This window comes from Temnothorax americanus, unplaced genomic scaffold (genome assembly GCF_048541705.1).
Source record: "Temnothorax americanus isolate GAGA-0224 unplaced genomic scaffold, ASM4854170v1 Scaffold35, whole genome shotgun sequence".
NCBI lineage: Eukaryota > Metazoa > Arthropoda > Insecta > Hymenoptera > Formicidae > Temnothorax > Temnothorax americanus.
This window is the reverse complement of record NW_027509496.1, coordinates 1,294,460-1,306,925: the sequence shown is the minus strand read 5'-3', so window position 1 is coordinate 1,306,925 and position 12,466 is coordinate 1,294,460. Positions and strand designations below refer to the sequence as shown.

Below are 12,466 nucleotides of genomic sequence, written 5' to 3'. Positions count from 1 at the left end.
GGTCGAGATGAGACCATACACGCGATTTAACAGAGGCTACCACTACATACTCACCGTTATCGACGTGCTGAGCAAGCACGCATAGGCCGTACCGCTCAAGACCAAGAGCGGACCCGAGGTTACCACGGCGATTGCAAAAATAATTCGAGACGGCGGCAGATGTCCGAAAAATCTGCAGACTGACAAGGGGAAAGAATTTTACAACACAAACGTGCAGAAATTCTTGAAGATACATAATATCAATCACTATTTGACATATTCCGTAATGAAGGCATCGGTCGTCGAACGATTCAATCGCACGCTCAGGAACGACATGTGGAAAATGTTTACGCGCAATGGAAATGGATCGACTCGTTGCCAGGTCTCGTATCGGATTACAACGCGCGAAAGCATTGAACTATCGGCATGCGACCCATCGATGTTACCCCCGCAATCGCCGACAAGCTTCTAACAACGGTGTACAACCACGTAAAGATCGCTGCTCCAGCGCGATTCAAAATGGGCGATTCGGTACGCGTGAGTAAATTCAAGACAATCTTCGAAAAAGGATACACGCCAAATTGGACCACGGAGGTGTTTAGAATCGTCAAAGTGCAGAAAACTAATCCTGTGACGTATCTGTTGGAAGATTCCTGCGAAAAACTCGTCGCCGGCGGCTTCTACGAATACGAGTTACATCGCGTTGCTAATCCCGACGTGTATCTCGTTGAAAAAGTTTTGCGCAAAAGAGGGAATGAGGTTTATGTAAAGTGGTTAGGATTTGATAATTCACACAATTCATGGATACACAAGAATAATGTATTGTAAAAATTTATTACAGTATAAAAATATACATATATACATATGAGTCATTTATTTTCCTAAATATATAAATGTATTTACAATATATTTACAGCGGTATTTACAATATATTTACAATGGTATTTACAATATATTTACAATGGTATTTTATAATGTCCCCATGGCAGCGTTTCGGTAGAACCGGGTATAATGTATCGCTTATCGTCGTACGGACTTAGAGCTATTTTCGTTTCGGACACGGTGTATACCTCGTGTTTTTTGGATCTTATTGGATCAGGTTTGCTGTCGCGTCATTTCAATTTTGTCGCGCAGACACCGCGTGTAATCGTCGAACGTTATCGACCTGGCTACGACGTTACTCTTAACACCTTTAGCCTTTTTCGTATCTTTCTTACCGTCCACTCGCGAGGCGTACATCTTTGCTCTAAGCCCGACGAATTTGGTCATTATCGCACCGTCATCTTCGTCTTTCATTAAGCCCGGAACTTTTTTATTGATGAGTGGGATACCGTACGTATTATCAATCGTATAATCGCTAGTGTCAAATCTATAATGAATGTGACGCTTCATGATATCATACACATCGTGGCATTCAATGTGATAAATGAGACTGTCAGTATCGGTGTACGTGACTTTACACTTGTCGCGATACAACGGTAACATGTACTCGTGATGAAATTCGTACAAACATATCTTGGATATATCGAGGATGCACATACCCACATAGATTTGTTTGTCGAACTTCACCTCGAGTTTTCGCATTTCTATTGCTACTAAATTCTCCGAAAAAACGCTTCGGCTATAAAAATTTGGTTTCGCAATCATTGCCTCCGCGCCGTATCTACCCTCCCAATGAGTCACGAGGCGCACGTCAACGTGATTGCGCACATTCTCCATGGTTTTGCCAAACACTGCATTGTTCATCAATTTGTATAAATTTTTTTCGAAATCATTCTTGGCCAATGTCCTAAATTTCATATTAAGTTCTATATAATCGCGAAGCTATGGAGATTGCGCGAATTTCAGTATACGGTGAATTTTTGATATACGGAGACCGTGACGAGTACACTGCTGCAGGTTGCGATAATGTATCACATAACGTTTCTTATCGTATAATGTTGCGAGGAACTTGTCCTGCCGCTTGCCGGATGGTTTATCGCGCGTCGGACAGAACGGTAGGTCAGTGTGCGCGTCGTGAAGATGTTGCGGATACTCCAAGTCGACTTCGAGTATGTAGCCTATCGAAGAATCCAACGCGACATCCATAACATTAAAATCGGTTACGTTGTCGACCCATTTAAAATCTGCGTATAGCAATGGTTGACACATTGCCCAGCCGTATAAGTTATTTACATCAAAATACATGAGGTATGACGACGGTTTCGATGGATCGTACGACTGCATGTACTTGTTGTTGGCCAGTGCGTATTTGTTTGAACATTGACTCAAACCGCCGCGTATACCGCGTTCGATAAACATGACCATGTCAATGTCGGTGAGCAATTCGAAATTGATGTGTGTATGCTTCAACATAGCATCCTACGTAAAACCCGGTAGAGTATAATAATACGCCGGATCGAGTCCGTAACTCGCGACGCAACTATCGCGAAAATTTTCAAAGATATCGGCCAACAGCAAGACATCGGTCTTGAGATATAAATCGCTGTAATCACCGAGCGTTCGAATGGAGAACCGCTGCCAGACGAAAATTTTCTGCGGATAATTCACAAAATTCGCGTTGCAATATTCGCAGTTTATCCTTGCTGAGATAAGATGCCAAATTGTCGAGACTAGAGGTGAGAAACTTGTACGAATCGATAAATCGCAATTTGACGCACGTTTTCTTATCTTTATCTTCGGTGCTTTAAACGTTTTTTGTAAACGAAATATATTTTTCTTTTGTGATCGGGAGTAAATCTACATGTCCTTCGTATGCTGTTGCTATTTCAGTTATAATAAAATGTGCGTCATAGCCCGATAAATTATGAAACACTATGGGAATGCAATGCGAATCTTTATAATTTAGGTTACAATTCGAATGCGCGGAACCTCTGTATCGACCGATCAGGTGACAATGGTCGCGTACTCGCACGTCGTCTGGCTCGAACGGTTCTTCGCACACGTGACAGTGCGTTGCACTGTTAAACTTTTCCCACTCGTCTCGCGTGAAATCTGCCATGGGTATATTAGTAGACAAAGTAGTCTTTACGTCGTGAGCTAAACGTCTTAGTTTCTCGGCGAACCACGCGACGCAATCCTTATCGCGACGAAACCGATACATAGATAACGACTCGTCGTACGAGCAACGCACGTAGTACCCTATGCTAAACACGCGATGATGTTGATATGTGTACCTGGACGTTTCCGGATCCGCGTCCATCTTCTCCAGAGTACATTCCAGGTCGGCGTATACGACAAACGGAACTCGTTCCTTCCTGTTGTAATTTTTAAATGCCAACCACTTGTCGTTATCGCTCGGTAACTTGATCGCGCAGTCGTTCATCTCCCGACAGTCGACGGTGTGGGCAGCCAATTTCTCGTTGAAGCTGAAGTAGTGCAAATATCTGCAAAAATAAACGCAAATATTATAAATTTTTTATACACAAAATATTTTATATATTATTAAAAGAACTATAGGTAGTTACCGATCGCAAAAGTATTTCCGACTATGGTGCTTGTTGATTTGCGAGCTCACGAGACGGGATAGGTTCTTGATCCATGCAAAATGTCCCACGTTGTCGTCATGCACGTACAAGAGATTTACATGTCTGTCCATCTTACGATCAGTAACCCGTATTGGCAAGATAGCAAGTTTTTTGTTTTTTTTTTCTCGATGCTGTACACGTTGATGGAGATGTTGTTGTGATTTTCAAACCGTTTAATTTGATTCAACGTCATTGGAAACTCAATGTCCGTAAGATTTAGCACCGACGTGTAATGAGGGTACGACGATTTCCGATCTGTATGTCTCTCGGCTGGATACAGAGCAGCCACCACTGACCATGCGAAACATGCATTGTCCATTGATCGCACGTTTATCACCGCATTCTTCTTTTTAATTTCTTGTGGTATTTTTACAAAACACCCCGCGTGCAATGGATTATATTTGTTCATGTTTACCATTAAATTGAGTATACGCGACAACGCCCATCCGCTATGACGTTCTTGGGATTCCTCCAGTTTTGCTAAAGTAGACTCGATGACGTGTCTCTTGTACCACTCATGCAGATCGGACTCGCGAAAGAGTTCATAGTTTCTCGTTACGATACTTTTATTCGCGCGTTTGTCACCCGCAACAAATTCACCATTAAACGCTGTGTTAATTTTTACATTGTCATATCGCTGCATGACGTTCCGCACATGACAGAGTACAATTTCTCTCGCATTTATAAGAAATTGACGAGGGTCGATGTGTTTGGAATTTATCACAGCACCAGTCAATATACGGCTTTCAAAAGCCGGATCTATCTCGCGCCATCTGAGTCCTGTCTCACTCGCACTGCATCCAGCACCCACATGTACGAACCGTTGACGTACCAAGTCTTTCAAACTTTCGAGTCTTGCGATACATGCGACCAATGACTGTTTGAGGCCGATCGATGACTGATCGATTGATAATCGTAGCCGCTTAATTCGGCTTTGTTCTTCCAATGATTCGATAAACTCGTCACATCGTTGCTCCCACGCGGCAAAGTCTTCCCTCGAATTTAACAGGTTGGATTGCTTCAACAACTCTTGCTCCATGTTATTGCACGATCCTCTTGCTAACGCCATTTGTTGCACTCACGACTTCCAGTTCTCGACTATTGAGCGTATCCTCCACATTCGTCATTTTATATTCTACTAATGATGCATCGTTTGCTTATCGTATCTAATTTCATCTCATCAGCCGTACATCGGCGCTATTTGCAAAATTAGCAGTTTTGCACGTGTTTGATGAAATCATCGCGAGACATGTCGCGACATGTTCTTCAAAACAATAACGCTCTATTGAATTATGCAAAATAGCAAATTTTGCAGTTTTGCACGTGTTCGATGAAATCATAGCGAGACACGTCGCGACATGTTCTAAAAACAAAAACGCTCCATTGACTTATCCGAAATTGCAAAATTTGCAGTTTTGCACGTGTTCGATGAAATCATCGCGAGACACGTATGCTCTTGAAAAAAAATCATATTTGATGCCCGATGAGGTGATCTCATCACGAATATTCTTGACAAAGATATCACATTTAACGTATATGTGGATTGTGGTGGTGGTCACCATGCAACAGCCGTACATTGACGCTATTTTTGCAAGATTTGCAGTTTTGGGAATGTATAAATGGTCTACGTGGATTCTAGAACGCAGTCGAGAGTTCGATACGGTTCGAGTACGTCGCAAACAGCCTCCAGATACGATGAACATTTATGGTGCGAACTACTACGTTCCGATTCAGGACGAAACGTGTGAGAAACAGCACAATGAGTAAGTACCGCTAATTTTTATATATACTTGTGCAAGAAAACTGTTATGAACATATAATTGTATTTTTTCAGTTTTGATGAACCCCGCTACACGCCGCGTATTTTGGGAAGAAGATTTGCCTTGACGTCAACAGCGTATAAATTTTTGGATGTTGGAATCAGCGCGAAACCTATGTCCTCTGTGAATATACTTATTGGCGATAACCGAAGAAATCGGATAATTCTGCCACATGCAACGTGGGTGACATTCATCGAAAAACATGCAGATATACAGCGACTCGTGCAGTCATCGGCACCATCATCGCTAACATTTCGAGATCTGGAGCTTGTTAAAATACGTGACGCAGATATTGTAAAATTGACGTAGTGCGGCACCAGCTTGTACATGAAACCGTCAACCGTGCTCTTTCTGTTCGAACTAGAACATTGCGTCGAGAACATGTATTTTCAACTATGTCAAAATGTTCACGGCGTAAGTGAAAAATTTAAACAATTTGTAACAATTTTACGTCAAAATTGTATCACCGATAAATGTAACGTAGTTATCATATCTTGCGTGAAATTTATGATAAAAATTCGATTTTTGATTGCGAATTATTAGCCTACGCTTTGGATACTATTGTGTATAATGCGCTACATGATAAATAAATGCTTATAATATGGTTAAAAATAATTTCCTCGTCATTTACCGTTCCCTTCTGTTAAGCTGTCTTCGTTTATCGTTTACTTAAATGTAATATTAAAAATTAAATATTAAGATCTAAACAATTAAATATCGCTGGCGAAGAAAAGATACGCGATCGTGAGCGAGAACGCGCAAACGGGGGAGCGAGAGCGCGAACGGGGGCCGGGAGCGAGCGAGAACGCGCGAGGGAGAGATAACGCGAACTCCCGCGAGAGAGACCGCGCGAACGAGAAGACGCGCGCAACCGGGGACCGGGGGAGAAACATCTACGATGGAGAGATAACGTGAGCGGGAGCGTGCCGTGTGACGTCACGCGGACTCCGCGGCGCGGTTAAACGCGGACCCCCTCGCCCCGCTCCGCGGCAAAAACGCGGTCGCCCCGTGGCGCTAGAAAACGCGGTCCCCTCGCCCCGCTCCGCGGCAAAAACGCGGACCCCTCGCCGCGCAGCGCTGGAAAACGCGGACCCCCTCGCCCCGCGGCGCCGGAAAACGCGGACCCCCTCGCCCCGCGGCGTCGGAAAACACGGCGCCCGAAAAACGCGGTTTCCCCCTCTCTTTCCCCCGCGGCGCACGAAAAACGTGGTTCCTCTTTTCTTCCCCGCGGCGCCCAAGAACGCGGTTTCCCCCTCCCCGCCCGCAATTCCCCCCCCCGCGGTGCCCCCGCCCCCTCACCGCCCCTCGCCCTCGGGATGTGGTCCGGAACGCCCGTAGCCTATTTACTTCCTTCGATACGCTTTGCAGCTTGTATACATTCCTGATGGAAGGACCTTTTGTTGTCATTGATTGCTCGCGACAAAACGAATCTTTCAAGAGCGCCACCGTGGATGTGCGAATAGAATTTGATTGTAAAGAAAATGTACCTGCAAATACTACCGCCTATTGTCTCATCTTGCATGATCGTGTAATCGAATACTGTCCGTTGTCGAACGTAGTGCGCAAACTCATGTAAATTGTAATATCAGCAGATATTGCAATATACGCAGATATTACAATATAAGAGACACTGATGTACCGCGATAAGATACAGATTGCTCCGTCGTTTTGTTATGATCGTACCGACGTTTGTCGATTTGCAGGGATTCACCGTCGGGATGAAATTTGTCGTAAAGGAGGTGGCGGTTCTAAAAAACGGGACCGTTTTGGCACATTACATTTTTACATGTCCCATGCCAGGGGATCTCCTCGCGAAATCCGACAGATCATGCGCTTCCTGGTTGATTGCGAATCACCATGGACTACGATGGGAGGACGGAAACGTGTCCTACCACATGGCGAAACATCTAATTACTTCGGCCGTACTTGGAGAGGGCGACGAGACGTCGACTCTTGTGTACGTCAAGGGATGCCAGAAACGAGAATGGCTGGTTGATCTGCTTGAGAATAAAACGAGAAAACATCTAAAAATTGAGACTTTGGATGCAGATTACGAAGATATCGAATCTTTAAATAATCTAGATATTACTAATACTGTAAGATGCGGAAAACATGTTAAGAATTGCGCATTACAAAATGTATTAAAAATATTTAACTGGTGGTCGCGACACCAAAAAAAAAATTATGATTTCTTTTAAATAAATTATATATGTATGTATAAACGTTTTATTTCATTTTCCCACATACTTTGTAGTATAATATAGATGTTTTAGCTGTTCAAGAGCTGTTTTTAGTTGTTTAAAAAAAGTTTGATAGCGGTTCAATAGCAGTTATACAGATCGCAGTTATACAGATTGCTGTTTTAGTTGTTTGATAGCTTTAATTTAGTTGTTTAAAAAAAGTTTGATAGCGGTTCAATAGCAGTTATACAGATCGCAGTTATACAAATCGCTGTTATACAGATAGCTGTTTTAGTTGTTTGATAGCTGTTCAAGAGCTGTTTGATAACTGTTTTTAGCTGTTCAAGAGCTGTTTTTAGCTGTTTTTTTTAGTTGTTTTTAGTTGTTTGATGGCTGTTTTTAGCTGTTTCATAGCGGTTCAAGAGCTGTTTTAGTTGTTTGATAGCTGTTCAAGAGCTGTTTGATAGCTGTTTTATAGCGGTTCAATACCTGTTTGATAGCTGTTTGATCGCGGTTCAATAGCAGTTTTACAGATCAAATCAACGAAAGTTAATGGCGCGATATCGTTTTTCGAGAACATACGTGTCTCGCGGTGACATTGCACACGTGCAAAACTACACATCGCAGATTTTTCGGAAGGCGCAATTGTATGGATGCTGAGATGAAATTAGATATGATAAACAAACGATGTGACAATTGTGAGATGTAGAAGGATGAATTTGAAGGTACCCTCAGTAGTCGAAGACTAGAAGTGAGAGTCGGCTGGTGTGCTTGATCGTGCGGTTTATACAATAATTGGTTCGCCATCTTAAGAGTTGTATATCAAAGCTCACCGATATGAGCGAGTACGCAAAACTTTGCAAACCGATACGTAATTCTAAATTCAAGATTGTGAAAATTAGCGAACCGCAGATGAGAAACTGTAGCAGATTGTACAAGAGGAGGGTCGACGTAGTGCGATATCTATTTCGTCGCGAGATCGGAATCGCCGATCTCCGATCGCATCAAGATTTTCTCGATCTCCAAATAAATTGATTCATCCTCGTAAGAGAAACGTTCTCTTTTTATCAAGATGGAAATATATGTGCCTGAAGAAATGGAAGTGTCTGAAGAAATATTTTAAGTGTATATTATCTAAAATTAAGAAACCTATACTGCTAAAAGATTAACAATAAGTGTAACAATAAGTGTAACAATAAAAAGACAATCAATGTTGTGTCACGCACATACACAGTGCGGAAGGTGACTCAAGAGCCGGGGGTTTCAGGTTGAAATCAAGCGGTGGTAAGCAATTTTTCTATTTGTAGTTTTTGCATAATTTCTGAACGAGAACGCGAACGGTGAAGAGAGAGACCGCGCGAACGAGAAGACGCGCGCGAACGGGGACGGGGAGCGAGCGAGAACGCGCGAGGAAGAGATAACGCGAGCGGGAGCGTGCCGTGTGACGTCACGCGGACTCCGCGGCGCGGCGAAACGCGGACCCCCTCGCCCCGCTCCGCGGCAAAAACGCGGTCGCCCCGCGGCGCCGGAAAATGCGATCACCCCGCGGCGTTGGAAAACGCGGCGCCCGAAAAACGCGATTCCCCCCTCCCCCGCGGCGCCGGAAAACGCGGACCCCTTCGCCCTGCGGCGCCGAAAAACGCGGACCCTCTCGCCCCGCGGCGCCGGAAAACGAGGACCCTTTCGCCCCGCGGCGCCGGAAAACACGGCGCCCGAAAAACGCGGTTCCCCCCTTCCCTTCCCCCCGCGGCGCACAAAAAACGCGGTTCTTTCCCCCCCGCCCGCGGTTCCCCCCCGCCTCGGTTTCCCCCGCCCGCGGTTCCCCCCGCCTGCGGTCCCCCCCCGCCCCTCACCCCCCCTCAGATCTCCGGATCAGAACGCCCGTAGCTTATCTATTGAGAGGACTCGTCGTATCGCGCGATGGACCCCGAATATCCAGTATTGCTAGGCGAGCAAATACTGGAGCGTGCGTCTACCGGGGTGAAAGTGGGCGCGGTGCACCTGTTCTATAATGAGCTCGGTGTTTGGCTTCGAAACTCAGTCCCGAGTGGCTGAGTCTGCCTCCCACCCTGAGAAGTCCCGTTAGGTTTAGAAACAGAGCAAGTTTGCTGAACAACTTGGGGAGTCTCTTTCCGTTTCTTAGTCGATCGATTTCCTCGCCGAAGGACTCCAGCTGAACCAATTTTACCACCGCCAGTAGCGCCGAATACGCTTCAAATTGATCCACGGCCAAGGTCGCGGGTACCAGCTTGGCCCTGGATCGAGTCGTAAACCTTATGATATACGCGATTATCCTACTAATTTTATCTAACAACGAATATCTATTTAATAGTAACGAGATGACATTGGGTGTCTCGTGCGCGACGAGCGTGACGATCTTTTCCTCCTCGCACGGGATCGCTTCGTCAAAGACAGGCTCGGTGCGGGACTCGAAATCTATTAGCCATTCTGGGCCCCTCCACCACATTGAAGTTGCCACGAGTTCGCGAGGGAAAAGTCCACGTGAGCAGTGATCGGCCGGATTGAGCTCAGTGGCAACGTGACCCCAGGCAGATACCGGAGTTTTCTCCTGTATCCGAGCGACGCGATTACGAACAAAGGTCTTCCATCGGTTGCGGGGAGTAAAGGATCCAGTAGAGAACCACCTTGGCGTCAGACCAGGCGTATTCCTCATTGATGTCCAAACGTCCCCGTAGAACTTGACGTAAGTAAGCCATTAAGTTGGCGAGGAGCAACGCGGCGCAGAGCTCTAATCGAGGTAGCGAGATGGCGCGTAGCGGAGCCACTTTCGACTTAGCGCAAAGAATTACGATTTTTGTCTCCGAAGGAGTTATGATACGCAGGTACACCACCGCCCCATATCCATGTTCGCTCCCGTCGCAAAAACCATGCAATTCGCGACGGACGCTATTTCTCAGGAATTGTGCGAGGAATCCGCAGGAAAGCCAGCGAGTCAAATTCAGCTTGATAGCGTTCCCATTGTCGGCGAACATCTGCTGGCGGGTCGTCGTCCCACTCGAGTTTCAGCGTCCATAAGCGCTGTATCAACCGCTTTGCGGTAAATGTCAGCGGCGCCAAAAATCCCAAGGGGTTGAAGATACGCGCTACCTCCGATAATATTGTACGTTTAGTGCATTTTCGAGTCAGAGGGTTAAGCTGGAACCCGAAACTATCTGACCGCGAATGCCAACGAAGGCCCAGAACTTTAAGTGCCTGATCCTCGGCCGATTCAAAGGAAAGTGTTCTCTGACTACGCATCGCTAGATCGAGACCCTCCAACGCGGCGGGATAGCTACTCACCCATTTTCGTAGTTCAAATCCGGCACTCCGGAACAACTCGAGTAATTGATCGCGGAGCGCGATAGCTCTTTCGACGGTGCGGACACTGGCCACGACGTCGTCCACGTATAGAGACTCGAGGAGCGTCGCGTACACCAACGGATACTCATCCCTGTGGTCGTAAGCTAATTTAAGCAAGCAATAAATCGCTAAAAACGGGGAGGCCGTAGTATCAAATGTGACTGTTTTGAGTAGGTAATCGAGGATCGGATCCGATTCCGAAAAGCGTTAGACGATACGCTGATAATCGAGATGTTCCGGGTGTATCCAGATCTGCCGGAACATTTGTTTCACGTCCGCGGTAATGGCCACGGGCTCAGCGCGAAAAAGGAGTAGCACCGCGACAATATCCGGTTGTAACTTCGGGCCGCTAAGCAATGTGTCGTTTAATGACCCGTTCGGGCACTTTGACGAAGCATCGAAGACGACGCGAAGTTTTGTGGTTGTGCTGTCTAATTTATAAACCCCATGATGGGGCAAGTAATACACGCGCCCGTCCGCGGGGAAGGGGTCGCTTACTAACTCCATGTGACCGCTATCCAAGTAATCCTGCATGAACTCGTTAAAATTTTCTCGAAATTCTTTATTCGATTTAAATCGACGCTTGAGTGCGCGTAGTCTATTAACGGCTATTGGCCGAAAATCCGCGAACGTAGGGAGCTCCGACGCGAATGGATACGAAACAACGAAGCGACCCAAATGATCGCGATAAGTGGTTCTGTCAAATATTTCTTTGCAACGTTATCTTCCACGGAGCAAGGAGTATGCTCGGGAACTTCCTTCAGTTTCCAAAATTGTCCCACTGCGTCATCAATCGACTCAATAGTGGTGGCGAAAAAGTGCAAGGAGTGCACTTGTAACGACGGCGAGACCGCCCCCATCAATACCCAGCCAAACGCCGTATTGAAGGCGTTCGGTTCGCCATCTTTACCGGTACGCCGACCGTTGCGTAGCACGGACACGAAAGATTTCGCTTGCAGTAGAACATCGATCGAGCCGGGCAAATGATATTCCGGATCCGCGAGCGGCAGCCCCCGTAGGTTGTTCCACGATTTGGACTCGACTCGATTGCTGGGCAATGGCGAGGTGATGCGCGAAAGTACCGTAGCTTCGATTGAGAAGCCAATGTCGTCTTTACCTTGCGCCCGTATAATGAAAGAGGTAAGGCCCCTCGTCATGGCGGCCTTAGTTTCGTTGACGCCTAACACCGGCACGCGATGTCTTGTCCGAGCGAAGCCGCTTCTCTGAAAGCAACCTTCGATTGACTCGCGCTGTCGAGCAACATACGAACCGGGAAAGCGTTGCCATGCATGTCGAGTGCTTCCACGCGAACTGTCGACAGTAGGATCACGCGACTCAAAATGCAGGTCATAGAAACAATAGGTGCATCGCCCGTATTCAACGGCGCCGCGATGCCGTTAACGACCGGAGTGACCGTCGGAACGGTCGCGGGAGGCGGGGCGTTGCGCGGTCCAAAGTGCAAGAGGGAGTGATGCTTCGACCTACAAGACCGGCAGGTCCAAGAGCTAGGGCAAGTCTTTATGCTATGTCCCGCACGGAGACAATTTAGACACAACCCCTTTTCGCAAACAAGGTTGTGCCGTTCCTTGGCCGAGAGCTG

The 12,466-nt window shown here is 46.4% G+C and overlaps 1 protein-coding gene and 1 pseudogene across 1 annotated transcript; both read right to left on the bottom strand.

Moving 5' to 3' along the window:
* Positions 1–3,442: 3,442 nt before the first annotated feature.
* LOC143901612 (uncharacterized) lies at positions 3,443–4,545 on the bottom strand (annotated as a pseudogene).
* A 6,528-nt stretch (positions 4,546–11,073) lies between these two features.
* LOC143901611 (uncharacterized) lies at positions 11,074–12,023 on the bottom strand. The gene is made up of 2 exons (XM_077414036.1): positions 11,541–12,023; positions 11,074–11,394 (listed from the first exon to the last, which is right to left on the bottom strand). Exons 1-2 carry the CDS (start codon positions 12,021–12,023, stop codon positions 11,074–11,076), a joined length of 804 nt encoding a protein of 267 aa, XP_077270162.1.
* Positions 12,024–12,466: the final 443 nt, after the last annotated feature.